Source organism: Nelusetta ayraudi, unplaced genomic scaffold (genome assembly GCF_046127955.1).
Source record: "Nelusetta ayraudi isolate G7.1 ecotype Tasmania unplaced genomic scaffold, CSIRO-AGI_Nayr_v1 ptg000135l, whole genome shotgun sequence".
In the NCBI taxonomy this organism is placed as follows: domain Eukaryota; kingdom Metazoa; phylum Chordata; class Actinopteri; order Tetraodontiformes; family Monacanthidae; genus Nelusetta; species Nelusetta ayraudi.
This window is the reverse complement of record NW_027466185.1, coordinates 2,343,439-2,371,106: the sequence shown is the minus strand read 5'-3', so window position 1 is coordinate 2,371,106 and position 27,668 is coordinate 2,343,439. Positions and strand designations below refer to the sequence as shown.

The 27,668-nt window shown below is 45.0% G+C and overlaps 1 protein-coding gene across 2 annotated transcripts in view; it reads left to right on the top strand.

Moving 5' to 3' along the window:
• LOC142876937 (ceramide kinase-like) overlaps positions 1-26,972 on the top strand; it is a 37,719-nt gene extending 10,747 nt beyond the window's left edge. The window contains exons 2-13 of one of the 2 annotated variants that reach the window (XM_076011217.1): positions 3,484-3,603; positions 5,573-5,695; positions 7,038-7,163; positions 7,731-7,797; positions 9,370-9,515; positions 13,143-13,217; positions 13,359-13,511; positions 14,361-14,463; positions 15,181-15,257; positions 18,542-18,747; positions 21,612-21,826; positions 26,211-26,972. In XM_076011217.1, coding sequence (XP_075867332.1) covers positions 3,484-3,603; positions 5,573-5,695; positions 7,038-7,163; positions 7,731-7,797; positions 9,370-9,515; positions 13,143-13,217; positions 13,359-13,511; positions 14,361-14,463; positions 15,181-15,257; positions 18,542-18,747; positions 21,612-21,826; positions 26,211-26,346 — 1,547 coding nt within the window. In that variant the 3' untranslated portion in view covers positions 26,347-26,972. The remainder of the gene's footprint in view (positions 1-3,483; positions 3,604-5,572; positions 5,696-7,037; positions 7,164-7,730; positions 7,798-9,369; positions 9,516-13,142; positions 13,218-13,358; positions 13,512-14,360; positions 14,464-15,180; positions 15,258-18,541; positions 18,748-21,611; positions 21,827-26,210) is intronic. The other variant, XM_076011218.1, reaches the window with a different exon arrangement.
• The last annotated feature ends 696 nt before the right edge of the window (positions 26,973-27,668 follow it).

The window sequence follows — 27,668 nt, the reverse complement described above, 5'->3', positions numbered from 1 at the left end:
GCAGAAGCAGGATCATGCAAAGAATGAGGTGGAATGGACCACAGATGAGTGAAACATTGCGAGACATTGCTCGTTTTGTTTGAACCTCATGCAGTCAGCGGCATTTTCAATAATGCAACACCGCAGTAATCGTGGCCGCCCGCTTTTGGGGAGCGAAATGGCCACTAAAAGCAGGTGTGAAAAATAGTTTTACGACATTTACTACTTTGGACACAACTCCAGCACCTTTTCCCCGCCCAGCAGACTCTGTGCACGGGTTCAGCCTGTAGCTCAAGAAGACAGAGCCATAAAATCTGCAGCGTGACTCGTAGGCTCGCAAGACGGGACTCTGAAGCGGAAGTGGCTTGCACATTATCTAATCTGCATCATATCCCTTTTTTTTATGAAGTTTATGAACATGACAAAGATGAAATTCATTGCGATTGATCAACATAGGGCCGCATTGTGTTGTACCAGAGAGAGCAGGAATGGCATCAACATTATCTAAAATAAAATTTTGACGTGTTTTAAAGGAGGTTGTTTGCAAATCACACCAACCTCTGGGGTGCACTACCAGGAGGTTGGGGTAACTTTCTTCAATGAATCTTTCTAAAAAAAAAATCACCCTGCTATTTTATTTAATGTTTGACTTATATGGCTATGCTGCTGATCCTGAAAGGAATGAAGCCGACCGTTCAACAAAGGAAGGATTATGACAGGACTTTGGGACACGTGTAGGAGCTTTAAAAGGCAAGAGAAAAAAAAACGATGGAGAGGACTGAAGGCTCTTTGTGCCTGCAAAAAAGGAGACTCTTCATCACTCTTCAAATCGTTTGATGATTTCTTTGCAACCTCTGATGTTACGGACGACTTCTTGCAGGAGAAATTGCAAGGGAGACAAAAGACACTTGCACTTTTTGTGAGACGCACTGACCTCTTGCCAAGGAGCATTTGAAGAACGTGGGAAACTTAAATTCAAGTCATAAAAAGAGACAGTTTGTGCAAAAGCACTGTCTGGAGGGGTTGTACAACATTTCTTGATTTGCTAAGTGGGTCAGACCAGTAGTTGTTTGTTGTTTAAAGGCAACAATGATGAAGCAGTGGCTGTGATATTGTGACAGATCATTATCATATTCAGATCATGACAAAAGTGACAAAAAAGTCTGAACATTTGAAAATTAGAAAATAAATTGTTGTCTCTGATTTCTGTTTTTCTGCTATTTTAAAATTAAAATGTCCACAAGTAAAGGAAATTGAAAAAAAAGAGAAGAAGAAGAAGAAGAAGAAGAAGAAGAAGAAGAAGAAGAAGAAGAAGAAGAAGAAAATAAAGAAAAAGGGACTGTGACGGTGAAAATAAATAATATAAATAAATAGTGCAGCAAGATTTTGCATCTACTTGAACAGACATCTGCAGACCTTTGGCCGGTTTCATGACGTAGATGACAAATTGCAGACTTCTACTGTGTAGACTTGAGGCCAGAACTTGATTTCTAATTGGCTGTTGATATAATTGCAAGTGCCTTTCGATTTTTTTTTTCCTGCGATATACTGGCAACTGGCTGAAAGTTGTTCTGAAAATGAGGTCAACAAGCTCTAGTTTCCAAGAAAAAAAAAAAGCCTCTACAAGAAAAGATGTAATGCAGAGTTCTTCACAATCTGTTACGCAACTTAATTAAGCCTCCGAATCACTTTTCAAACGTGTTACGTGCCATTTTTCATGTAGCTGAAGTAATTACTCCTTGGTATTATATTTTTCTCCCCCTCCCAGAGAAATAAAGCCATTACCCACGTTGCCATAACTCTTCCCATTTGTCAGAGTGTGAATATCGATAGCCGGAAAGTTATTCATGCTTGCATGCCGCATCATTTTTGCTTGAAAAAAGAAATGAAATCCTATTCCCCCAGACTCCCGGGAGAGAAATAGTATGTCATGCCTTCCTCCCTCCCATTTCCCCCTGCGGATCAGTTGTGCAAATTTGCCAGAGCGACTGGAATGTCAGCGTGTGATGCAGTTGAAGAGGTCAGTTAAACCCATTGCGAGTGGTATTGTCCTTGTCCGAGTTAGACGTAGTGCCATCGGGATTGTCGCTGCTTTTGGACGTGAAAGCCACAGATTTCAGGTTTGGAGTCTGCTGGTTTTGACAATCATTGGTTCTCAAACAATTTAAACCCTCTTCTGCTATTTTCTCTTGCCACAATAGTCCCAAATGCAGTCAGTGTATTTCTGAATCCCCTGCGTTTTCCTCCGGTAGATGAGCAGACATGCGATGTCACTCGGATTTTTCAGGCATTTTCCCTCCAATGCCTCGAGTCCGCCACTGCAAACTTCCAACTAGCAGCATTGATCACATGACAATCTAAACCAGGATGTAGTAGGTGCAGTTTTGCAGCTCTCGCCGGCTCCCTGGGGATATGGCTGTTATCTTGCCTATTGATTTTAATGTTAGTGGAATCGATGGCAGGCCGTCATTTTGAGGTCACCTTCACACAAGAAACTTTTCAAAGTGAAACCATAAAGTCCTTCCTTTGCTTGCCTCTCTTTTTACAACGTGCACTTCAAATATCAATTCTGGAAGTCAGGCTTTTGTGATGTCACCAGTGGCATTCTGGTTAGTGACCGACCGCTCTCTGGTTCGTAACAATTCCACCAGCCAGGTGTGTCGGCCCCTTTTCGAAGGAGTAAAGCATCAGTTTATGGCTATAGTTTTGGGGAGCCAGCATTTTGTAACATCACAAAGGGAACCTAAACTTTATTGATGTATTTCTCAATGACAACACCTCCAGTAAAATGTTTGTTCCACCCTCATTACTGCTTGTCTCTGGAAACAAAAGTCACTTGTAACAATTTCCGGCAAAATTCACATACCACAAAAAAAATGTCATGAGATCTTTAACGTTCGGCACACAGAAAACTTTAGCATCAACTGTGTCCAGTCTGTTAATTTTTGCTTTAGTATTGTACTTTAAGAAAACAAAAAAAAAGTTTTGACTCTGTTTTGGTGGAGACAAACTTGGAACAACGTTCGCGAACGGCGTTCAACTTTGTCTGCAACTTGCAAAGTTTCTCTGCATCTGGTGCCCGGCGGGAAGCAAATTGTGGATCAGAGTTTGGCTTTGACTTTGGCTTGAACAGCTGCCTGTTACATCTGGCAATGGGGGCGATGAGAGCTGCAAGACGTAACCAAACGATCAACGGTGAGGACGCGGGCGATGAATTCCAAACAATGACCCGGAACAATTCAAGGAAAAGTGCAAAACTGGCTCTCAAGTGATTTCACTCTGGAAAAGACTCTCAATCACTTTTCCTTCATTTACTTAAAACGTCATCCACCTCGTCTTATTTTTTACTTCTAAAGTGGGTTCAGTTTTCCTTTAAATACCTTTTTTGCATTGAGTTGCTGCCAGCCGATTGGCCAGTTGACCGCTAAGTATCCCAATGGCGTGGCCTGTGATTTTATTTTCTTGTCCTGCCTGTCAAATTAATGTGAATTTTTGTCTCTACAGATGACAGCCATACGGTCCAGGTGTGTGACATCGTGGCCGTGTTCAAGGCCAAGGATGGAGACCAAGTGAGCAGGAGCAGCCAGAAGAAAGTATCGCAGCTGTATCCCCATGGATTCACAGGTACAAAACCAAAATTGACACGGATGAAACGAGCCCAAATCAACTGGGTTTCCCCTAGGGGGCGTAAAGAGCAAAGCTCTAAAGTCTGGAATTCTAATCGGTACTCCATCAGCATCCAACTTGACCCTGACGAAGGAGAAGATATCTCACCTTTACGCTTGCCGTTGATTCGCTGATTTTTTCACCCCCAAAACATCTCTTGCAGCCCTTTTCCTCCTTACATTTTTTTTTTTTTTATTATTTCGTGTTAGTGTCACAGATTAGCGGCAGATCCCAGCCGACGCCCGTGAGCACGCGTCCCGACCGCGGCGACGGCGCGGCTGAGCCGACGATGGAAGGGAGCGGGGCGGACAGTGAGTCGGCAGCAGCCTGAACGTCCTGGCGCCCTCGCGGCTTATGGCTGACTGGTCCCGTGAGATGGCAGCAGCAGCGCCAGCGACGTACGACCTAATGCGTCATTCTGATCCATTAGATTAAAACCCAAACAAGATTGGATTTACATTATTTATACCAGAAAGATGTCTCACAAGCCCCGGCTAACGTGAGCTCCCCTGCTGGGCTGCTGCGCGCCTCCTCCGGCTCCACCGCCTTTACTCCCCCCCCCCACCCCCACCCCCCATCAAAGACGCGCCGCCGCTTCCCCCCTGATTATGAAACTTACTATGGGATGATTTCAGAAACCCCTCACCCACCCGTCCCCGCTGCAAGCACGACGTACTGTAAGCCATTTCAGGGCCCAACTTCCAGAAAAGTTAACTTTCCCATCAGATACAGAGAATGCTTAGTGTGATAATTTGAAATGCTTAGCGAGGGAATCTGCTGTCAAAGCGCTTAGAGAGGGAATTTCAGTTCCCCAAAAGTAAATATTTCAGTGATGTTCCCCCGGCAGTCCGCCTTGGCTTTTCTGTCGGCCTATCCGCACAATCCTGTTTTATTTAAATGACTGCTTACCTCCTGCCCTCTTAGTCATTCGCACGTCTGGCTGACCTGGTCACTGCGGTGAGGCGCAGGGTTTAATGTCAAGCTGCGGCTGTGTCATTGCAGTCTGGCAACAGGGAAATCCTATCAAAATTCTAAATGCTTTACATGTCCATTCAAATGAATATTTGAAATTTTCTAAGCTCTTCTTATCTTTTGTTCTACTTAAAACAATTTGGGCCTCAATTCACATACAGTCTCTTAAATCCCACCCTGGCACCCACTAAAAAAAAATCTTCACTATTATAAACAGTTTAAAAAAAGAAGAGTTTAAGTTTAAAGAGTTTCATCAAAATTAACAATTTCATTTTTTAACAATTTCAAATTGAAAGGAAATGTGGAAAGACGATCAAAATTCCAGATGCATTTTTTTCTCCTATTGTTACTTAAGCATCTACTTGTTACCTTCCACAACACTTTTAAGGCTTCTTTTGTTGAACTTGCAGCTAACTCTCGCCTGCGTGTGCAACAGCAAGATTGATACATTTTCAATGTTTTTTCAAGCTCTGACATTTATACAGACACATCTGCTGGACTGCTGAAAGAGGTGGTTTAATTAGGCAGTGGACCCATAATGCCAAACTTCAATAATCACAACCGGGAAGGATTAAATATCAGTCAAATGTTCCTCGAGAGAGAATGAATTTAAGAATCACCGGCTGTGTTCCAACAATGAAATGCTCACCAAAAGCTCTGTGCAATGTTAAAAATGCTTCATCATAAATGAGTAAACAGGATAGGAAGCAATGTCTGTTTCAGGAGGGGAAATAGTGCTGTAATGATATTTTGTGTGAAATTTTGCAATTTTGACAAAAACGCTGGAGAGTCATTCTTGGGGGTGAGTTCAGGAAGAGTACATCCGTTTAGGAGGAAGAAGGTCAGGAGAGGTTCAGAGACTTCATGGGGGGGGATTCTGCGTCATCTTATCTGTCTTCTACCCTGTTTGTCAACTGACTGACTAATGACTGTTGACTGTGATCTGTGCCGCCAGTTTCCTACGTCCGGAGGTCGAGGCAGCACCGGTGGCGATGTGCCAACGTCACATTCCACTGTGCCAATCATGGACTGTGCAATCAGTGGATCCGCCTCATCAATGAGCAGCTGTTGCAACTCAGTGAGTCATATTCACAAGCGACCAGGAAACTTGACGTAAACTTAAATCTGCCGTGCTTTGATATAAATAAATCAGATCAGATCATATTAATTCTGCGTGGGCATCCCGTTAAAAACAATGGTTTGTTGGACCTTCCACCTTTAGGAGGTGGCGTAAACACATGGCTAGTTGCGATTTCGCTAAACAAAGGTAGGTTGAAATGCTATTGGTGACATCACAAAGAGTGTGTATTTTAGAACAAAAAAAATTGAGCTAGCACAAGAAGAAAAGTTGATAAATAAACAAATAAATAAATGCTTTTCTGGTGACTTCAACGACTAGACTCGGTTAGGCATGCGCACGCTCACGCACGCACACACACACACAAACGCACACACAAAAAGTCATTTAGGGTTTTTATAGTCAATTTTGCTGAAACAAATGGCAAACACGCAAGCCTTTTGAAAAATGCCAAAGAAATAACGTCACAAATTATTGATTAAAATCATTGAAAATTGAATTTTGCATCACATTGGATCTTTAGCACAACATGAACAGTCACAATATTTCGTCTTTTTTCGGAACAAAGTACTGGGACATTGCGATAGGTCGTTACCGTCATCATTACCGCCAGTTTCCAAAACGAATGGCGGCAATACATTCGACACAGCATCCGGACTCAATAGGATTTTGGACTTGTATATGACTGTAATCCGGTTATATAATTGCCTTGTGCAACTCCGAGTGCATTTAAAGCGTGTGTAATGGCTGTAAGATGGGTCTGGCCTTCTCGAAATCGTCCCCTCGGCCCCACTTTTCCCAGGCAGGATGAATCAATTTGGGAAAATTAACTGCTTTCATTGCGAGGATAAAGAGTCGGCGGCACTCAATAGAGTCGGCCTCCTCCGCAGCGCACCTTTACATCACCCCGCGACAATCCATTTATGCAATCTAATGGAACTTTGGTCTTATTGCACAACGGTACGGCGGCCGGAGAACACCGTCGCTCGAAGTTCCCCCAAGCTCAACTTTCGATTTTGAGCGGCCGCCGCGTCGTAGTCTGTTGTCCCAGACGCAGCGTGGCGTGACAGCCATAAACAAGCCATTTAGCATTTGCCGGCGCGGCCGCCATGTCGGGTTTATCGTCGAGTGATGCAGCACCTCTAAATGGCTTTCACACCCCTCCCCAAAGTCGCTAGACACACCATTTATTTCTCCGCCGCCGCCTTTTTGAGCGCCAGTCAGTTTGACAAAGCGTTTTGAGAGAGGCTTCCGCTTAATGAAAACCGTCGGCGCGTCAGTATTTGTTTGCCAAACATAAGAAAGGCTCTTAACGACTATCTCTTTTCAATGCTCTTCGCAGGCCACCGACCCAAGAGCCTCCTGGTGTACATCAACCCTTACAGTGGGAAGCAGCGCGCCAAGTGCGTCTACGAACAGAAGGTGGCTCCACTGTTCCGCTGCGCCGGCATCGCGACCGACGTGATTGGTTGGTACATTTAGATTTTAAACACGAGCCCCGGTGGCAGTCATATGAATCCCCAGTCCGGCTCTGGACTCAACCGGGGGGGAAAAAAAAAAGAAAACTCTCTTGGATATGATTTAGCCGACAGCACCATCAATCATGCTAGCACCTTAATGAAAGCTGTGATAGTTGATAAGCTAGGCTATCCAAAGACCATCTACAGTATTATTATATTATTATAGTATTAGAAGTGTTTGCCACAGCGACACATAGTTTTGGGTACTGATGGTCCATCATAGTGGACCATCTCTGGGCTTCCTGGAGCAGCAGTGAATCTCGCAGCTGTGTTCGCGTTGTTGTTACACAGCCTGGTGAAAAACAGATTTGCTGTTGAAAAATAGCTTTTTTGTGTGCGGAGGCTGAATTAGGTTGTTGCATTACTCTGCAAAGTGCTTCCTTTGATGTCGCAGTCGCTTTGTTTTTCAGTCAAGCCACACAAGGTCTAGTTATTACTGTGTATTTCCTCTCATTGGACTCAGTACCCATATCCAGCTAGGTGATTTTTTTTTGTGTTTGTTTGCCCTCCTACAGTGACAGAAAGGGCCAACCACGCAAGGGACCACTTGACAACAGATGCACAGCTAGATAAATACGACGGGTGAGTTCCCAAACTGTTCTGCTGCCACTTTCAAGCTTATTTCCTGTGTCAGGTACTTCCCAGGACCTTTATTATTCATGAGCTATAGCACCTTATTTCACTTTCAACCCATCGTCTTTCCCTGCATTTGTGCTGGCGTTCCCATACAAAGATTTAATTTTCCTTAAAAGCTTCAGTTATTCACATGAAAGCTGGTTGTCAACTGCTAGTACAGTACAGCATATAGGTAGACTGACATTAGTCTCAGGCCTTATACAGACTCAGTGCTTATATTAAAAGGGACAGTTCACTATAGTTCACTGAGAAATAGATTTTTAACCTAGTTTGTCCACCAGTAAATTTGACAGAGGTATTTTCTAATCTACATAACCCTCTTGGAGGTTCAGGGAGGGAAAATGTCCAACCCAATGATAAGTCTTATAGACAATAGCAACCAAAAAAAACTATACTGTATGATATACTGTACTGTTTACATGATGTCTTCCAGAAACCTGGGCCACATAGAAACAAACAACCTTTCACACTCACATGCACACCTACGGACAATTTAGAGTGTTCAGTTGACCTCACATGCATGTTTTTGGACTGTGGGACGAAGCCGGAGAACCTGGAGAGAACCCACACAGACACGGGGAGAACGTGCAAACTCCACACAGAAAGGTCCCAGGCCTGGAATCGAACCCACAACCGTCTTGCTGTGAGGCGGCAGCGCTAACCAGTGCGCCACCGTGTCGCTCCCTAAGCAATGTTTTAAACCAAAATATCATATTGGCTCATTAAACTTTCACCTGTGCTCCAGCAGCATGTAAGCTAATGTTAAATATCCTGGCTAGGAGGCTATAGTGCATATTTTGGCTGCAAATGTGAAATAAAAGCAGCTATTTCATTTCCAATTTGTAGTGCTGAGACTTTGTGACACTTTGCTGACACTATGCAGGCAGTACCCGACTTGTTTTTCAGTCCGTATGGTGACACTGGAGTACTGGACTGGCACTGGGTGGGAAATTCTTCCCTCTGTAAATCTCCCGAACTGTCATCTGGATTAGAGAAAAATCTCACCATACCTTTTTTGCACCTTTTGCAAGCAGAGCAGTAAGTAGAGTGCAATGGATGCATTGCACTCTACTTGCTACTTCCTGTCATTGTAGTGTGCGCGAGCCCTTTAAAACAGCTGGAAAACTGAATGCAGTGGGGTGTGGATCTCATGAACCGAACATTATTTTGTTCTCACCGTAATAACATGGAGCGTGTGGGGGTAAAGAGCAGCTAATCTTCAAGCATGTTTGGCGTCATTCAGTAAAAGGTTTTTTCCCCGCTGAGAGCACTGCAGCTTCCACCTTCTGCTCCTCAGGAAGAGAAACAGTGTAAGTCCAGGAGGGCAGGGCCTCATGCCATTACGGCTTCCGCGCTGCAGGTCTCACTATTTATAGGCCCCTTTTTGTGAGAACATAGTTGTCAGAAAGGAGGTAAATCAGGGTGGCACAGCATGGCGTTCATGTGCATTCAAGTGTTTCCATGGTAACGCCGGTTGACCACGTGGATCTGAAGTCAGAAGCCGTCACGTGTTTTCAGGGTGGTGTGTGTAGGCGGAGACGGGATGTTCAGCGAAATCGTGCACGGGCTGGTGACCCGAACGCAGGCGGACAACGGCGTGGACCACGACCAGCCAGACGCCGACTTGGTGCCATGTCGCTTGCGCATCGGGATCATCCCCGCAGGTGAGACACGGACGTCTTAAAAGGTACAAAAATAATTTGATTTCCTTTTCACTTCTTTTTCCCTTCCGTGCAATGAACTGTTGGGAAAGTAGGGTGCAACAATTTAAAGTGGCACTAAGTCCCGTCTCCACTGATACATGGGAAAACCCATTCAAGGAAACTTTTTGTTTTCCGTGAATGATTCTCATAAGCAGAAGAGACGACACATAAATCCCATTCAGTCAATCCTGAGGCCTTCCTGGGCTTTTGTACAGAAGCCCGGAAAGGACAAACTGCATCATCCCCTCCTACTTTAAGCAACCAAAACAGCACAACAATGGCTATGAGAAGGCGACGATATAAATGCATTCCAGTTTGCATAATACATAGCCACATCGGGACATTAAATTAAGCCATAAAAACTCAAAAACTTTCCATTGTTTGCACTATAAGTAGCACCGCTTCATTTTTACGATCATTTTCGTTTAATTACACAAAGTAGCTGCTATAAAACTCAGAACATAACTGCTGCTCGAACTGCTGGACCGCCATCCAGTGACACCATCTCCATGGAAACCGCGCGGGGGTCCAAATTGGAGGCCCGCGGAGGGTCAATCACGTTAAGTGCAGCAGACTGAGACTCGCGGCATGGCATTTTGAAATCACTGTAATTTCCGTGGCGATAATAGGGGGGCTTTTGGGTGGATCGGCTGGGGACAATTAAAAGCGAGATTGGTGTGCCAAGATTGAGCGCCGTGCTGCGGGGGCCGCTCACAGGTGAACAAGAGCGTTGGTTTTGCTCTCCACTCAGCTGCAGTGAAGGTCCTGGACATCTAGTTATGGAGGCTCATGCTAATTACGGCAGATGAATGCGACAATGGCTAATAATCTGAGAGGATTGCTGGAAAAAGGGGCTTTCAGGCGTCCTCGTTAAGCGAGGCCATGTGTCAGACGCACAAGTTAGAAGTGCGTTTCTCAGTTTGTTATATTTAAACCAGCTTCTCTTCATCTATTTTTGTTTGGATATTGCATGGCATATGTCCAGATTTGTAGGTTAAACAGCAGATTATTTTGAAAAAGAAGCATTTAAGAGTTTCCAGACACGGAACAAAAAAACAAGCTATCGATCAGAAGAGGTGTTATCATTCCAAACAGCAGAAGCAGCAACAAGGAGTAAACAAGTCAGAATCGGAGGGCGCTTTGGCAGACAACGACATGTGTTGCACTTAATCAGTTTGAACAGTTTTCTGTCAAGGTTGGAAATCTGGCCCTGACCTGTTAAAGCTCCCAATTAAAAACCGAATGGCATAAGTAAACTGGGAGAAGAGAATCTTTGCAAATGGAATTTAGATTTGCAGATTACACACTGCATTATAAAAACGCTGTGCAAATGTTTTTAAGAGCTGAATAAATTCATCACATTTTGAAAAGGTCCAGTTTTATGGAACAATTCACTTCCTGTGCCTCCAATTTCCTGGAATTTTGACAATTTCAACTTTTGCTTGCTTTGATTTTGCCACATAATGTAGATCTTTACCAAAAAGAAAAAATGCCGTGGTCTCTAAATCTGTCCCCTGAAGATATCTCGAGGGATTTGCCTGCTCATTGCTTCCTCAACACCAGACAACAACCCTGGACCCTCGCTCCCACCCTTTACCTAAACACGTGGAAGCTACAAGCAAAGCATCAGTGGTAGCAGGAAGCTAAAATTGTTTTTTTTGTTTTTTTTTGGTGGCTGTAAACAGAGGGCTAAATAGGTCAGTTCAGAGAGCTTTTTTGATCACCGATTGGATGAAGCTGAAGTGAAGATCTGAAATAGGCACGACATCGTGCTTTTAAATGCCCCGATATTATCGCAGCAATGAGAAACTGAAATGAAATCATTGGAATTTTTTGAAGCCATGAAATTTTTCGAGCTGGCACTGAAGAAACTGTCAAGTTGAAAAAGCGGACGGTGGTGGAGGCTTTTTTCTTTTTCAGTTTTGTGCCCTCTCCCTCTGCACACGCCGACAGGCTGCCAGCCGCGCTCGAGTAACTCTCCGGGAAAATAAAAAAGCAGGGACATTTGAGGAGCCCATGAACATCGGCAAACATCTGTGCGCGCCAATTAAATTCACTCGCAGTCGGTTGGCTTTTTACGGGCTCGGGCCTTAGAAGAGCCAAATAGCGCATGTCACTGTTTTTTTTTTTTTTACTTCCCACAAACGGGAGAAATCAGTCCGGAGTCTTCAGATCTCGCAGAAAAAAGCAAAGGCGCGTAAAAGCAACGTATTCAAAGAGAGTGCATCAGGAAGCGATGAAGAGGAGTTCATCCAAGTGTTCACCGCTGAGCGATGGGCCTGATCTCCGCTGTCACGCTCCCGTGTGCTGACTTGAAAAAAACGCTGCAAGTTGGATTTCGCTTTCTCCTCTTTCCCGCCCTCACCCGTCTCCCCTCTTTTTTTTCTTTTTTTTATCAGCAGCAGTGGGTCCATTTCACCGCTCGCAAGATGATCAAAGCCATGCAGATAGGTCTGAAATTATGCCGGCGTTGGCGCGCTGAGCGAGATAGAAGCCTATTACCTCTGGAGTTGAAAGATTTAATATTGAACTTGTACGTTCCTCCAGAGGCATGGGAGTCCTCTCACCCTTCATTTGTTGGCTGAAGAGAGCTGATGATAGCCCGGGGCCCCCGGGCCGTCCGATTAGTTAACTTTATGACTGCGATGTCTCCGAGCTTCTGCCTCGGAAAATTGCTCGACTGAATCCCACCGAAATGCCTCCAACTTTGAAAGACGCGTAACTCTAACCAGGACCGCCGTCAAAGGAAACCCGTTCTACACCGTGACAGCTTTTAGTTTTGATCCTGGCCGCCATTGAGGTAGAATCACACAATTAATCACGATTAATCAGAAACAATCATTTCATGCTGTTGGACGATCCTCGCGTTTGGTTGGGGGAGCAAAACAAGGCGGAGCCACGTGGCTGAAGAAACTCGAGGTCGAGGGATACTGTCAGGAACACAAGGCAAGTGAACATCTGCAAGGTGTTGGTGCCCTTTGAGATATTGCAAAGGGTTGGCTTCAAGATCAAGAATGCTGCGTTTGAGCACTGTGGGAAGCAGAACAATGCAAGGAGATCATCGACGGACTTTCCTCATTTCCTTGGAGCTCATTAAACAGTGAAAGCTTTTTTTTCGGACGCACTTGAAATTATAGACGATAAATCAGAGAGAGGCGCGAAAATACAATTGGGGAATTTCAGATGCCAGGTCCTTTTCTCAAGTTTTTCTTATTCTCTCACGACCAGGTAACATATTCTTACAAGTTCTCAAGAAATTGTTCTTGGACAGCTGACAGTGTCTGGAAGAAACCCGCCTTTGTCTCCACTTTGTGTGTGGCAATGCTCGTTTGTTGCCGTGACTTTCAAACGATGGAAGATCAAAACGTCGGACAGTTAAATTCTTTCAGAAAAATCAAAGTTCCATTGCATCCATCCGTCACCTCACACACCTCATAGATAAAAGAGAAAGCATGACAAGATCACTTTTGGCACATTTAAATTTGCAAATTTCTTTTTTTTTTTTTTTTTACCTTCGCTCTAAATTTTGGTGAGCTGAAGCGACAGTATCGGTCTAAAACTTTTCCTTCTGCCTCTCTAAACCAACAGGCTCCACCGACTGTATCTGCTTTGCCACCGTGGGAACCAACGACGCAGTCACATCCGTGTTACACATCATAGTGGGTGAGTCGACATCCATGACAGAGTCTCAGATCTGATTTACGTCATTGAGGAAGTGGATGGAAAAAAGATAAATGCCTTCAAGAGGAAGTGCTGAATTATCAGGTGTGAGTGACAGTAAACTGACCTGGGCGTCGTCCGCAGGTGACTCCCAGCCCATGGACGTGTGCTCGGTCCACCACAACAACGCCTTCCTCAGGTACTCCGTGTCGCTGCTCGGCTACGGTTTTTACGGCGACTTGCTGGCGCACAGCGAGACGAAGCGGTGGCTGGGACCGGCCCGCTACGACCTGGCAGGTACTAGTGGCCTTCAACCCATGAGGCTTCTGGAAACGACTCAGTTTACCAGGAGGTTGGGGAAGGGGCTGGGGGGAGACTTTAAAGGATTTAATGATAAGAACCTTTCACTGGAAGCTCCAGCTTGCGGGTTCAGTGGGACTCTTTTTCGCCGACAGGTTGCCACACAGGACCGGGAATTAACTAGGGCTGACTGTTTCTAGGTTAATTAACACTATGCCCTTGTGAATTCTAAATGTCACGTATCCCACTAATTTTCACATTTTTTCCCCCTTTTTTCTGACTTCACTTTAGCAGCTTTGCACAATTAGTCATGCTGTATTTAGTTAAAAAGCTGCTAACCTGGAGTTCTTCATGTGATCAAACGAGAGAAAATTGAGTTAAACACAGAAAAAGAAACTCTTAGTTTTTGTTGTTTCTCTTTTTTTTCATGAATAGAAAGTGAAGCACACGTCCCTGGCAACCAAAGCACAATCTATCAGTGGATTAAGCAGCTGACAGTCGGGGTTGGGGTCCACACTGCTGTAATTTAGGAATTGATTTAACTCCACTCATGTTTGCGTGACTCTAATTTCTCAGTGCGGGTTGGGAACCGGGCTCTGCCATTTCCGAGGCCGTTTGCTTTTTGAATAAACATTATGTTTTTCTCCCAGTCAGCACTGTTTCAATTCTTTCATTTTAATTAACTGTTTTGTCCCAACAATTACCGCAAGCACGGCAGCCCCGGAGCGAGGACAGACAGCTTTAATCACTCAAAGAATTTTCTTGCTTTAATTGTCCAATCGGGTGTTAATAAGGCAGCTTTTGTTGAGCAGGTGGCCCTGAGCGCTGCGCTTTCTCACCTTGCAGGGGTGAAAACCTTCCTGTCTCACAACTTCTACGAGGGCACAGTCTCCTTCCTGCCCGCCGCCGACCAGGGGAGTCCCCGAGACAAGTTGCAATGTCGATCCGGGTAAATAAAGCGTCCGTCCCTACGACTCTACGGCACTCCGTCTTGCCTGCTGGTTTGTGTTGCTGCAACCCTCACCTGATTGATTTATGATGACTTAAAAGCCTCAAAATGTCCTCTAGGCATATTTGTTTGTTTGTTTGTTTGTTTTAGGTCAATTCATTTTTTTCTTTACTTTTCCAACTTTTTTTACTTTTTACTATTTAAAGATCCCACATTATTCCAATTTCTCTGTCTTTATTTTCAGTCCCATAATAATAGTTTAAAAAAATGTGATTTTAAGAACACAGTATATTTAGACCTCTGTTTACAACCTCCTGCACAATCAGTCACTTTCAGCCTCCTGCTTGATAGGGCTGCATGTATGTAGGCTGTCTGTAAGTATGGAAAGAGACAAAAACGGGGCAAATTCAGGAGGGCGGAGCCAACACCGGCCTGAGGGTGTTGTCACTGACCTGGAAGAGGTGCACGTGAACCTTTTGACCTTTTGTGTCATCGCAAGGGGGCAGAATTACCCACTGCATATTTTCTGAGAAGTTCAGCTAAACAAAGGAATAAAAGAACTGCAGCAGTTGTGAAATCAGTAATACGAACTGTGACGATTAATGTAACTTTTAGGCTAATCGTTTTTTTTTACTACCATTTACATATTTATGCCCAATTACTACCAAAGCACTGGTATAGGACGTATTGACGAAGCTGAAGCTGGTGATGTTTCAGGTGCAGCGTGTGTTGGCACCAGCCTGAGGACATCAAGCCGTGGGAGGTGTCGGAGGACAAGGACTCATCGGACGAAGGTGCAGTTTTTTAAAAAGTGATCCCATCTGCTTCTTATGGCATAAATAATCAGTTAATGCCAACTCAAAAGGTGGTGATATAACCTCAGAGAGTGTCGACGCAGGTGTTATTGGACTCAAAATTAGGTCAGGACGGGGCAAAAACCCCCTTTTCCTGAATGCACCCAACAAAGTTTTTGTTTTTGTTCAAATTACATCCTCTTCATGTCCTCTTTTACTCCATCCATGAACCTGCCTGCCAGTTTCAACCTGAGCATCCTACCTTATTCACCGTCCCCCCTCAAAAACATCTCCTACACTCTGTTTTATTGTTTGTTTTTTTGAAGATGCACTCTTAAACGGCGACGTAAATGTGAAGAAAACCTTAACAACACATCAAATTTGTTTTCCTTCCAAACTTTGGAACTCTGGCAGTTCATAGGTGTGCGGCAGTTTTGTGTAGGGGGAGAGAGAAAAAAAAAATAAAAATATATATATATATATATATATATATATATATATATATATATATATATATATATATACATAAATATACATATATATGAATAAATCAATAAATAAATGGCTGCTCGAGTCAAAGCGATGAAGAGACGAGGTGTTCTGCCCCCTTGAAGTCGCACACAAATCAGATGAGATTTACATTCAGTGGCACCTGCGAGCAAAGCGGCGGCGGCGTCTCCTCAGATTTCACTTTATCTGCAAACTTATGTCAGGGTTATTTTTCCAGAGACAGCGTGACCAAATTTCCTAATGAGATTCTTGATGAGTTATTGACGGGAACATGTAAACTGATTTCTCCTGCCTGCCTCCCTGCCTGCCAGAGCTCCCATTTTTGTTTTGCTTTTTGTTTTGTTTTTGTGCCTATTGATTTTCAAAAAGAGCAGAAAACCAAATAACGCCTCTGATCCTGTGACACCCCCCCCCACACACCTCCCTGAACGCTCTTCATCCGCCCCGTCCAGTGTGACAGCGACCCACCGGCACCCATAATTAAAAACACACACACACACACACACTTCATATGTAGCAGGCTTTCAAGCTGCAGCCCTGGCACATAAACCCCCCCTCCTGTGCGTGTGTGTGTCTGTGTCTGTGTCTGTGTATTTGTGTAAAGTTGGTGGTCCTGTTTTTTTTTTCTCCCTAGTTAGTGCCGAGATGTATGAATATGAGATGTTCTTACAGCGGCAAACTGTACATTCCACCAGTGCCACCATATACGTCAGCCAGTTTTTAATGCGTGCGCATATGCCGTGCGACAGACTCGCACTAATCAGGGAGGAATTTGGCCGAGCCAGCTCCGACAGGGAGGGCTGCACGCCTCACGCCACTGCCGCTGCCATTTGTTTGATTTATTTCCTTCTTTTTTTTTCCAAACCCTTCCACTTGGTGGCAAGGAGGGAGGGGGAAATAAAACCCTCCGACAACGGCTAAATCAATGAGGCACAACACACTCCCTGTGCAAACGAGCCAGCCTCTCCTCTCCTCTCCTCTCCTCTCCTCCGGAAAAGGCAAACACTCATTTGGAAACGTCCCTCTAATGCAGAGCCGACGGTCCGCAGTTGATTTGCCTCCACTCCTCCTCCCGCTCCCCCGCACTGCGCGCTTTCCAAGCCCCACCCCACCCCAAACTCCTCTTTTATTGTAATTTTGCTTTAATCAATGCTCCCAATTACGATACTGTTGTTTTTACACGGCCTCGGTGGGCCCGTTAGCGCCACTGCAAGCTTGTTTTTGGGGCGAAAACGAAGGAGGGGAGAAGCGATGAGCTGTTCCTGCCGTGCTTGTTTTCAGTCGAAGGCCACGCTGTGTAAGGTTCAAAGAGGACTGTTTTCATTCATTCATTTTTGAAGTGGAATAGATAATACACACACACCTTTTTAGTAGAGCGAATGAAAAGTTTAAAAAAATATATATCAAGAAAAACTACGAAAAGTACTAAAAAAGAAATGAAAGAAGAAGTGAAATTTATTTTCAAAGTTATCATCTTAACTTATCATTAATGTCAAGGTCAAAAGACACAATATGCTCCATTTAAAAAGAACCTATTTTCATGAATAGAAAGAAGTCTTTTTAATTAAAGTTACTAAATGGACGAAAACAAGAGTGATTTACTCACTCTTGTTTTCGTGCACTAATACCAACCATTTATATCTACAGAACCTAAATCTGCTTTTGGGTTTTATGATTCTCCTTCATGTCACAGCTCTTCAGGAAGTAGGACATCAGGAGAGCAATATGCTTTCTTACCATTACTGTAGACAGTGACAAATGTTGTTCAATGGCATGAAAATGAAGTAAGAAAAATGCATAGTTTTGGTTTGCTAAGGACACAACAATTACGTAAAGTCTGTGAGATCAAACAGGATAAAAATAAAATCAGGATTAAGACTAGTGTTGTATTTTGCTTTGGTTTGCTTTTAAATCTCACACACTGGCAGCTGAGACTTGAACGGCCGTGTGTGCATTTAATCACCACAAGTGAACTTCAGGTGTAGCCAATCAGTCTTCCATTGACTGCAAACGACTTCCACTCCCAGAAAGCCGTCCTCGGCCAATCCTAATTGCTTCCCATCACTTCAACTTCGGAAACACAAATAACAGTCCAGTACTAGACTTTTTTTTTTTTTTTTTTTTTTTTTTTTTAATTCCAGCTCAAGTAATCACAGACTTTCTGCCAAGACATAATGGACCCTCATTGGCAAGGCTGCCTTTTCTAGTAACGAGGAGCTGAAAACTCAAAGGAGCCGCGACATTAAAATGTCTGCCCGTCTTCCCGCCGTGGCGCACATTTATGTCAGCCCCCATCTGCGTCAGCGTTTCTTCGGGAACTGCAAAGGGATTCCGAAATGTTTCCGTTCATCAGAGCGGCACCAGTAAGTTTTTGAAAACGGGCAGGAACTCACAGGTTGAAAATGTTCTCCTGAGCAATTAAGCGGCAGCACAGTGCATTCAAGCAAGAAGAAAAAAAATAGAAGGTCTTGTGTCGTCTATGTTAAAAAAAAGAAAACCAATTTCAAGTCATTAAGTAGCTAGTGATTGTAGCATAGCACTTTCCCACCACGGACGAGTCAAGCTGTCATTCTGCCTGTGAAGCAGCTTGCAAAGGTTTGCAGGCCTTTTTTTATATCTCACACACTCAGGTGAAATCTTCTACCATTCTTCTGCATTCAAACTGAATTTTATTTCCCCAACCCTTCCATTGGGATCACTCCAAACTAAAATGCCTCCAACCTCAAAATCTTCCTCAATCCTAATGTGCCTCCTTTTTTGTGTTGAAACACCAGCTCAGGGCGAGGGTTGGAGCGTGATCCACGGAAAGTTCCTGGCCATCAACGCGGCCTGCATGAGCTGCGCGTGTCCCCGCAGTCCCAAGGGTCTCTCGCCCTCGGCCCACCTCGCCGACGGCAACACCGACCTCATCCTTGTCCGAAAGTGCTCCCGTTTCCACTTCCTGAGGCACCTCCTGCGGCACACCAACAAAGACGACCAGGTACGCCGAGGGTCGACTTTGACCGCGTCAGATTTATCGTTGACAGCCAGATGCTAATGATTTCCTTAGATCTGATTTCCATCAGATGTAAGGTCGTGAAAAGTTGGTATTTGAAGCCGGAGTGGCTCAGCATCACGCTCCGTCTCTGCAGCTCTGTAAACAAAACCACATATTGCCACTTTAAGGAATCCTCACAGGACAGCAGGATGCAACAACAGCCTCCTGTCAATCGCCTCCTGAGCTCTGAGGAATGAACCGAGGGCGGGTCCAGAAACCAGTCCGAGCAGAAGGTGGACTTTCCACTCTTGCTGCGCTAGCAGCCCCCCCGCCCCGGTTTGCTGACTCAGCTCCATTCCCCCAACTATGGCTCACTTCGGTTCAAATGCCTCAGCCCCCTGCGCCTTCCCACGTATCATAAATAACCTCCACCCCAGTCCGGCGGGGCGCGGATAATCGCTGCATCAGGGATACGCTGTATGGGAGAGCGGGCTGATACAGGACTAATGCCCGCTCAGGATAGCGCAGGCAATGCCGGGGGGAGCCGGGGTGATTAGTAATTATTACCTCAGGAAGGACCTTGGGAAGTTTATTCCGTTTGGAGGGATCTTGGAGGTGATTTCATGGACTGTGGTGGAGGTGGTGGAAGTGTGAGAGAGCAAAAACGCGTTTTGAGCAAAACACAGACGCCCCGAGGTGAGATAGAAACTCCCCAGAGATCAATTTGTGCACTTGTGGCATCCGGATCTGTGGCAATCAATGCAGCTTTTGTCAAAGATGTGATGAGTTAAAGGTCTCATGTGATGCGACATTCACTTAGCTGACAATGATACGTTGGCAATGCAGGAGACACAAATCAGATTTCCTGCCACAGAGTCCTCCCCTTCTAAGATTCTACTCCCACTGAGTCCTTTTGGGGATGCGTCAATATCTGCTTTTGGTGGCGTTAAGATGAAGCAAATGGAGTCGGTGAGACGAGCTGCAGGTGTAATAAACTGCATCCCGCCTCGGCCCCCGAGGTCGAAACCTCTCAAACAGAACGGGCCGGGGCTGGCGGTGGGCAGATTAATGCCTGCCGAGCACCTTATTGATTAAGTTTCTCCCTCCTCCACACGCCAAGGAAGGGAAGTTCCTCTGCTAAGAGAGAGCGGCACAAAGCGTAATTCAATAAAAATCAGTCCACAAAATAGCAAACGGCTTCAGAGGAGTTCCAGGGCATCTTTCCGTTTGCTTTTCATCCGCCACAGATCACTCGCACACGATACAGTGGAATCCAACATATTCAAGGACTCATGCTGCTTGTTTAGTTTGGGGCGGCGAGACAATCGGACCACTGAAGCGCTTTAGGACTTGCTGTTTTGTCGCTGTCGTTTTTGTCGTTGTTTTGTGGGTTTTTTTCCTCCTACTTCTTCCCGTCAGTCTTTGATTTTTTTTTTATTCTATCTCATAATTCGAGGTCTCTGGGTCACAAGGCCGTCGCCCCCTTTTCACCCGGTCACCAGGCTTCTGTAGACGAGTCTTTTCTACGTATCATGGCCAAAGAACAGCAAACAAAATAGAATATGAAACAGTCCTCGCGTCCTCGCCGCTCAGCTTGAGGCGCAAGGAGGCGGCCGAGCGACCGCGGCAGGCAGAGAGGGAACGCGTATCAAGGTTCGCTTAATATCACCGTCGGTGTCCAGCCGAGCGGAGAGAAACAAGGAGTGAGGAGCCACTAAGCGTATTCATGGCCTTGTCAGAAAGTCTTTTAGGGCAGAGCATCCGGCATGAATGCAAAGCGGCTGCAGTCATAAAGGTGGATCGGATGCGGCAGTGGTGAGGGGCTTTGGGGGGGGCGGGGGGGGGTCACTCAGCATTTGGGGGCGAGAGGGAGGAGAAGGGGGGTGAAAAAAGTGGGGAGATGGAGAGAAAGTGGCACCCCGTGAAGTGCGGACAGAGGCGAGTCTTTCACACCCCCACCCCCCCACCCCCCCGCCAACAGTGAGTGAGATGAAAGCAGGTTTTGACAATATAATTTCCTTCCCTCTCTCCTTCCCGCCTCCGCGCCTTTGCATTTTTACACAGTTCTCACGCACCTCAATTTTATCTGACATCCTCTCACTCCTCTCCCGCAGTTTGCCGCCTCCTTTTTTTTCACAAGGGGAAACGCAAGGAGAGAGGAAGGGAGGCTGAAAAAAAAACAGAAACCACCCACGCGCATTTCTTTCTTTCTTTGCCGTTACAAAGTCAGCGGGAGTCCGTCGAGCGAAAATGCAGAAATTAACTTCTTACCTCACCCACCAGGAGCCCATTGATGGAAAAAAGGAGAGACCCGCATGCCGCAAAATTTTCTTGTACCAGCATCATTGTCATCATCATATAACGGGGAAGTGATCTGCTGCCTGTTTTACGTTTTTTAAACTTTTGGGGCCATAATGGTAATTTTATGACCTTTATGCTCCATTTGAGACGGTCCATATAGAAAAGTTCCTCTTTTGTCAGGCCTTCATTTGGTTCCCGTGTCGGCCAGCGGGTCCAACGACCCAGTCAGGCCAAAGTGCTCGCCAAAGTGGATTTTTTTGCAATTCATGATGCCCAGAAATCACCCTTGCAGTAAAATGGAGCATTGTAAAATAAGCATTTGGAGCTCCGACAAGAAAACAGACATTTCACTCAAGGAAGCATTGGCTTTATGATTTTAAATGGCAATTTCAGGGGGAGGAAAACCAACATGGTTCAGCGGCGAGCTAATACGCCGTGTTCCCCATCGGCCTACGATTCAGAAAGAGCGAAAAACTGCCAGAGGTCTACGCCACAGCACCCTGTGGGGGAAAATCTCAGTACCCATCCGCCCTTTATCGATTTTTCATCCCTTTTTTTCCTTCCAGTTCGACCACTCATTCGTGGAGGTTCACCGTGTACGCAAGTTCCGCTTCCGGCCTCGGCATCGTGAGCCGGCCTCGTCCGAGGACTTGAGCGAGACCCCGAAGAAGGCGGCCTTCCCCGCACTGTGCTCCCCACAAACGTCCTGCAACTACAGAGACCCCCAGAGCTCCTGGACCTGCGATGGGGAGATCCTGCGTCACACCGCTATCACAGTCAGGTGACCTTTTCCCAACGCTTTCTTCGGGTACCGCGAGCGTCAGAATGGGGAAGAAATTTGCCCTTTGTTTCTGGCTCAATCACATCAACCGGATTGAACTATTAGAGAGAACTAGACAAAGAGGACTGAAATATGTGTTTGAGCTGAGGAGTGACGTGAACTAGGAGGACATTTCAATGGAGGCGAAGGACTGCAATTGTTGCTGTCAATCAAACACGTAAAAGAAAGTTCTTACATATGGCCAGCGAGGGCTTGTGCAGGTATGAGATGTGTGTGGGCTGGTAGTACGTATAGCAGTTTATAGCAGCATGTTATATTAGCTATATTATATGGAAAAGTGGTAAAACTTTTCCACATGTGTATGTTGAACCAAACAGTACACACACACACACACACACACACACACACACACACACACACACACACACACACACACACAGCAAACCAAAAAGTAGAAGCAATACAATTGTGATTTCCCATCTCTTATCAAATGGTCCCACTTGTGCAGAGGAAAGTGTCCCTTGATGTCAGGGCTCAGAGGTCAGAATGGACATAGCGCTGGGAAGCCATAGAAAGACAGCAGGAACTCCAATAAGCATGGGTTACCACCAAGACGTAATGAGAGAGCAGCATATCTGAACACAACAGCACCTCCGGTCTTGATGCCTCGGGTCGCCTCGTTAGTGCTGGGATCCTAATAAAAGGTTGGCGAGTGTGCAGAACTCATCCCTTAAAACGGGGGTCGGGAACCTTTTTGGCTAAGAGAGCCAAAAAAATCAAATATTTTAAAAATTATTTTCGTGAGAGCCATACAATATTTATTATTTTTAATTAGTAACTCTTAATACAACTAAATACAGAGGTTTCACCAAACTGGAGTCTGAAGGAAGCACTGGGGCCGTTTCCACATCTAACCTCCGCGCCTCTCCTCTCATCTCCCTTTTCCACTGTGTCTTTGTCCGCGGTGCGCGGGGGCAACCATCCTGGCATCAAAATATTGTTTTATTGCTGTGAAGAGAATTTAAGTATGAGAGCGAATTACGAAACCACGGCGTGCGCGCAGTGTCCTGAAATGCTGCTGTCTGCGCTAAACCTGAGCACAGTGGCACTTCTGCTTTAATTGCGTCCTTATTATCAATTGACCCAGATTGCCACACGGGCTTCAGAACTATCTGTCAAAGCTGAAAAAATATATATAAATATATATATATCTTCTTCAGCAAATGGGTTTGCGCTATATAAATCAGCTAGCTAACTTTCTGATTAAATGGCGGGAAATTATGTGTCACCTCACAATGACTCGCGTAGGCTACCGCATTTAATCCAATAAAAATAGAGGTGTCGAACCCTCCCATATACTGAAGCACAGATGTGATAGGCTCCAGCAGCGCAACCCTGAACTTTTGCAGTAAAAACAATATTGCAGCCTATAAAATGCACAAGAATTTTTTGGGAAGATTATTTTTAACACTATGATTTTTGTGATCTTTTACTTGAAAGTCAGCGGAATTATTCATTACTTGTGTTAAGAAAGGTCAGCTAAGATTTTTCTGTGAGCCAGATGCCGTCATCCAAAGAGCCACATCTGGCTCACGAGCCGTAGGTTCCCGACCCCTTGCCTTAAACAGGGCAGACCTCTCACTCTTGTACACCACACGGCCCTACTTTACATTTTTACAGCGGCTTTGAGGGAAATGGAACTCTATGGGCCAATGAGGACAGGGGGTGTCCCTCTCCCTCAAAGATGACGACCAGCAAAATGGTTTTCAATTGATGCCCATAATATTGCCAAAGCAATAAAATATGTGTAGGGGGCATAAAAGCAAGGCTGGTAGCCACTGCTCCCACACACTGGATTCACTGTCATTTCTCTGGGCATTAAGGATCTAATCTCCACGTTACACTGCTTTTAAACATTCCCAAATATTAAGCTTAGTGGTTTAATGTTTTGTGCAGCCGACTCTCTATTCACAGATATGAAGCCTGGAGAGCGTCTATTTTTTCTTGTTGTTGTTGTTTTGGGGAGGGTTAGGGGGGTTAATACCTTTGAGCTGATTTTCAATAACTCAGTGATGATTGTGATTGTGATGATCTCTGGAAAAAGTCTGAAGTTTGTGGTGTAGCAGAGCTCTTAAACTGGTTTTATTGGTAACTTCTAATGCGAGTTTATGCTTCCACGGGAGTGGAAATTGTTTTTTCATGGCGGGAGGTGGTAGCAAGAGTGGGGTTTATGGGAGTAACTCAGCTGCAGCATGATGTTGGTGCCTGCGGCATTCTAAAGAAGTTGATAGGAAGGATGGACCAGGGTTCAGTTACTTAAAAACAATAACACTGATAGTTTGGGGGGAAAACATAATCCCTCACATTTGCCAAGGATTGAGTGGAATATTAATACCTCAAACGTCCAAGGCTTTTGTGGCTTCCTTCAGCCGTGCAATGAAATTTCTGAAAATGTTATCATGTTAAAGATTTAAACAAAAAATTCGGATTTGTAAAATAAATAGAACCAATTTGTTAATTCTGTTAACCCATCTATTTTCCATTCCAGACCATTAATTTATTCGTTGAGCAAAAGAATAAAATGAATAAAACAAATCATAGAATCAACACACGGCCCAAAGCTTCAGATGGACTTCATGTTTCAAAACAAAAAGGTTTGGACCAAAGAAATGGATGGATGACCACTCAGAGACTATCCTTATAGTCAAAGGTCAAAAGCAATACGCCAACCATTATAGCGTGCTAACATTAGCGTTCTGCAAGAAGTACACAGCAGCTGGTAAATATGGGATTCATTTGCTAGAATTCATTTTCTGGGATTGCAAACATGTATGCTGCTATCCAGGCTATTATCTATTTGCCCACAGTTACAGCCTCACAGGACTGCTGGCCTGTTTTACCACTGCCAAAGGAAACAGTGCAAAAGAGACATTTACATTTTGAAGCACTGCACTATTAAAATACTTGTGTGTTGATGTTGTAAAGAAAAAACAGTATGTGATCAAGTAGCTCTGTGTGCCAACAAAATAGAGACTGAAGGGACTTTCTGTCGACTTTCCTTCGCCCAACACAGTCATTTTTTTTTCCAGGCTGGCCTTTTCCCCACAATTTAGTGGAATCCCCTCCCGCCTGCCTCCACATTATTCAGAGCCTGTCCACACTTCAGCCTCCACCACTATCAGATCTCTATAGAGTCGGCATGGCACTTCTTGACGCATCATTTATTTCATGCTTCATTGTGCTTTGCCAATGATGCATGGCCCTGTAATGTTGCTAATTTAACGGCCCTCCCCATGTTAAAAGGCTACTCCCCTTTAATTAAAGCAGAAGTCCGTCCTTTTATTGCCTCTTCCTCTCCGCTAATCGTTCCTGGAGTGAGCCAGCCAGTGCGCCGCTCTGATAATTAATGGCAATAACCCAGGCGAAACGGATGGAAAGTGGGGAAGAAAGAGTGGAAAGTTGGTTGCCCTCAAGGCCCGACGTCTAACATTTAGCGGGATCTTTCGGCGTGCGACGAAAATAGAATACAAAGTTGGTTTTTAACCTTAAACTTGACCACCACTCACAAAGGGAAGTTTGCCCAATTTGAGCCCAAGTTTTTATGAGGAAAATAATGCAGACTGCCATTTCTTATTTGGTAGCAGACGCTAATGTTGCTGGCACGATAACCATGAGAATAAGGAGATACCTGATACAGTTGTGACGACAACAATAGGTTTTTTTGTAAGCAACACTCATTGCTAACAACAGCAGTCTTAAAATGGGCCTATAAAGCAAGGGAAGTGAAATCCAGATATGGCACAGCTCTCTGGGTCGTTGGTGAACTAAATTAAAACAGTGTCAGGCTGCTAATATGAGCAAAATATTGGTTTTATGTATTGCCTGGTTTTATGCCTGCACTGCTGTCAACTTCTAACTGTCACTTCGCATAAACTACACTTATTCCAGCACAAATACGGCTGCGGTTTGGCAGTCGAAGGCCCATACAACAACTGGAGCCATAGAAATATATCGTGCCACAATGACCACACAACACAACAGCTTAACAGCCAATTGGATCCTTACCGTGGCTGCATAATTTGACTGCACGACATCACAACGTGTTACATAGGTCTTTTCAGGGTATGTGTAACATCTGTTTTTCGCCGTCTCTTGAAGGGCCCTCACGCTTAAAAGCGCCACGAAAACATCCTCTTCCTCTCAAGTTTGCCTATAACGTCTGCTCATCGGAGTGCCGTTTCGCCGCTTTTATGGCGACCACATGGACAGTAAAGTCCCACCCCCACCAAACCACCCACCAACGCAATGAGCACGGTCATTAAGTTGATGGTTTGTTATTCCGGCTAAATGAGGCATTGTGTGTGTGTTTTTCCCCTCTACGCAGTGTCCAGTGCCAGCTGATACGACTGTTTGCCCGCGGTATCGAGGAGGAGGAGGAGCAGCAGCAGCAACGGCAGCGGCGGGGGGGTCTGCTTAAAGACTCTTGTACACTTTGGGCCCCGGAGCAGAGCTTGCACTAGTTATCGGACTCGCTGGAAAGCGAAAAAACCAAGTTGGACATGGCAGGGGTTTTTCTTGGAGAAAACGAGCTTCACACCAGTATAAATCACCAGCGCCGACTTTCGTTGTTCTCTTGTAAATTTGCTAATTTATTTAAAGCTCCAACCAGGAGCCAGAAATGCTCCTAATACCTTCTGCCAGAAGGAGAAAAAGTGGAAAGAGACGTTAAACCACATGATTTTGCCATAACTGGAGTCTGTAAAATGTATTTGTAGCCTCCATGTGTAAAATTGCCTCATAAAATATGATATGCCTCGGGCTGCCACCGATAGCTAACCTGAACCTTCTTTTTAGGGCTTTTTTTTTATCTGTTTTGTATGAGGGGGAAAAATAAAGACAGGAAGCTGAAGGGATCTTCAGCCTGGGTGTCCGCAGCACAGATGAAAAGGAGCTGGACTCAGCTGCGACAGTCAGTGGAAGGTTTTATACCGCCATGAAGGAGAACTGTAATGGGATTTTTCCTTATGCAGGCGAGAAAAAGGAGCCGAGGAGATATTGCTTTGTTAGAATAATGACGGGGAGAAAAATGCTGTCAAAATGGACTGATGAAATGAAAAGACCCAACGAATAAAAACCTGCTATCTTATCTGCTCTTTTTTGGGGTGGGGTGGCTGTGTTGGGATCAGGAAGTACAAACCTTTTGTCCGTGACCCAGGTGAGGGCAGATATGAGCCTGGGGCACTAATGAAAAGAGTCGAACAACCCACTAATACACTAAAAGACCCTGGTGGCTTCTGGGTAATAAGGCAAAGTGGTTGCTAAGTGAGTCGGCGCGTCTCAGTGCTGCTGCATCGCACCTGCGGCTCCGAGCGGCATCTCCTGCAGACCTGAAAGCCATCACGCTTCAATCATCGCCTGGGATTAGACACAACGCTGCACTGGTAACTTAATTAGGGACAATCTAGCGTGCCGCACTGAAATCAGCTTAATTTAGCTGGATATTAAAGCGGGGCTTAAAAATCACACTGCATTAGACCACACACCACGTTAATAAGTCAGGGTACGTAGCCCATGTCCAGCAAGATAATCCCTTAGTCTGGGCACAATAACCTGCACTGATGTGCTTGTGAAGACGTCCATCCGATGGGTCATCAACACAAGCATGCCTACGCGAGGCCGAAGTTGTTTATTATGGGTCACCTTCAGCAGTCAAATTGCACTAAGATGTCTCTGCAAATTCTTTTAAAGTCAACTCGGCCGCGCATAAGCTGTAAACCCAAATGCATGTAGCACTTATTTTGTGAGGGGCCAGACAAATGAGAGATTTATGTCTGACACAGGA